The sequence below is a fragment of the Myotis davidii genome, unplaced genomic scaffold (genome assembly GCF_000327345.1).
Source record: "Myotis davidii unplaced genomic scaffold, ASM32734v1 scaffold326, whole genome shotgun sequence".
In the NCBI taxonomy this organism is placed as follows: Eukaryota; Metazoa; Chordata; class Mammalia; order Chiroptera; family Vespertilionidae; genus Myotis; species Myotis davidii.
Window position 1 is genome coordinate 154,966 of NW_006296626.1, and position 1,983 is coordinate 156,948.

General features: G+C 56.3%; 1 protein-coding gene across 1 annotated transcript in view; it reads right to left on the reverse strand.

The window, feature by feature from the left end:
* The window catches only part of SYT5 (synaptotagmin 5), a 13,462-nt gene that overhangs the window by 1,895 nt on the left and 9,584 nt on the right, over nt 1-1,983 (reverse strand). Inside the window, exons 7-9 of the mRNA XM_015569458.1 lie at nt 1,311-1,314; nt 1,105-1,222; nt 716-849 (exon numbers count right to left, since the gene is read on the reverse strand). Of these exons, the coding sequence (XP_015424944.1) occupies nt 716-849; nt 1,105-1,222; nt 1,311-1,314 (256 nt within the window). The remainder of the gene's footprint in view (nt 1-715; nt 850-1,104; nt 1,223-1,310; nt 1,315-1,983) is intronic.

The following is a 1,983-nucleotide window of genomic DNA, read 5'->3' on the forward strand; positions in this document are numbered from 1 at the left end:
CCTTCAGCCCACAGGCCAATGCTCTATCCACTGAGCCACACCGGTCAGGGCTTTTTTTTTTTTTAAATTTCAGAGAGGACGGAAGAGGGAAAGATAGAAACATCAGTGACAAGAGAGAATCATTGATCGGCTGCCTCCTGCATGCCCCTCCACTGGGAATCAAGCCCATAACCTGGGCATGTGCCCTGACAGGGAATTGATCCGTGACCTCCTGGTTCACAGGTTGACGCTCAGCCACTGAGCCACACCGGCCTGGCTACCTCCAGGCCTCTTAAGTGAGTGGAGGGACCTGTCTCTAAAGCAGTGGTTCTCAACCTTCTGGCCCTTTAAATACAGTTCCTCATGTTGTGACCCAACCATACAATTATTTTCGTTGCTACTTCATAACTGTCATGTTGCTACTGTGATGAATCGTCATGTAAATATCTGATATGCAGGATGGTCTTAGGCGACCCCTGTGAAAGGGTCGTTCCACCGCCAAAGGGGTCGCGACCTACAGGTTGAGAACCGCTGCTCAAGGGTGGTGGGGAAATCTTTTTCTCAGTTACCTTGGCTCCTGAGGGGGCGGAGCAACCCGCTGCTCCTAGGAGGAAACTGGGGACACAACCTGGGACCCCCTGGTCTCTGGAGGTAGCTAAGGCGTCTCCCTTCCTTTAGCGGCGGGGTTCCTGAGGGCCGGGGCTGCTCTGCGGGGGCCCGGGCAGGCCTCGCTCACCTGGACCAGGTCACAGGGCACCTCGAAGCTGAAGGCCTCGTTGTAATAGGGGTTCAGCGTGTTCTTCTTGATGGTCGTCTTCTTTTTCCGCATCTTCTTGCCGCCCTGCAGCAGGTGAACCTTGACGTACGGATCTGGGGGGAGACAGGAGGCGTCTCAGGGCCCCGCCCCACTGCTTAGTGGCGGATCGGATTGAGGGGGACACATGAGACCGCTCTGGGACAACACCCCTCAGGTCCCCTCTGTCTGTGCCCAGATCGAATCTGTACACTCCCAAGGCAGCCGGGACCTCCCTCTCCCCCAGGAGACTCCCCCTGGCCGGAAGATCTCACCCTCAGCCAGGGGGCCCCTCCTGCACCGCCACCCCCGTTGCCTTGCTTCCCACACACCTGACAGCCCTCCCACGTCCATCTTCTTCAGGTTTTTAGCCTCCAGCACGATGACGGTGAGCTTCCCGGCAGTGGGGACGTAGCGGAGGGAGAAGCAGATATCCCCCAGCTTCTCCTGCTAAAGGCCGGAGAGGGACGGGTCACCGGAGCCCCCCCTGCACATCCGCCCCCCCTGCAACCGTTCTCCCCGCTCCCACCCCTCCCGCCCGCCTGGGGATGGAAGGGTCCAGAGTTAACACCGGGAGGCAGCCCCCTGCTGCAGGTGCAAGGGCTGGAGCCTGGGTCTGGAGCCCGTGAGCTGATTGGTCCTGGAGACCTGAGGTCTGATTGGCCCTGGAGGCCTGAGATCTGATTGGCCCTGGAGGTCTGTGATCTGATTGGCCCGGGGCTGCAGTGGGCGGGCCCAGCCACGGGGGGCGTGGCCACGCGCGCTCACCTAAACCCAAATGGGAACAGCCCAGGGGTCAGTGGAATGAATAGTCTGCAGGGCTGTTAGCGGCCTGCCTCCAGAAAAAGCTGAAGGAGGCGGCCAGTGTGGCTCAGTGGTGGAGCATCGACCTAGGAACCAGAGGTCATGGCTCGATTCCCTGTCAGGGCACATGCCCAGGTTTCGGGTGCGGTTCCCCGTGTGGGGCGTGCAGGAGGCACATATCAATGATTCTCTCTCATCGTTGATGTTTCTATCTCTCCCTTCCTCTCTGACAATAAAAATGTAAAAGCATATTTTAAAGTAAAAAAAGAAATAAGAAGTAAATGAATCTTACACCACCTAAAGAAAATTTTGATTTATAGATGTTGCTTGTTCCTAAAGATACCATATTCTAAGCATTTTATATAATGTCTTATTCACCTCTAACGCCCACCATTTTTTATGTATTA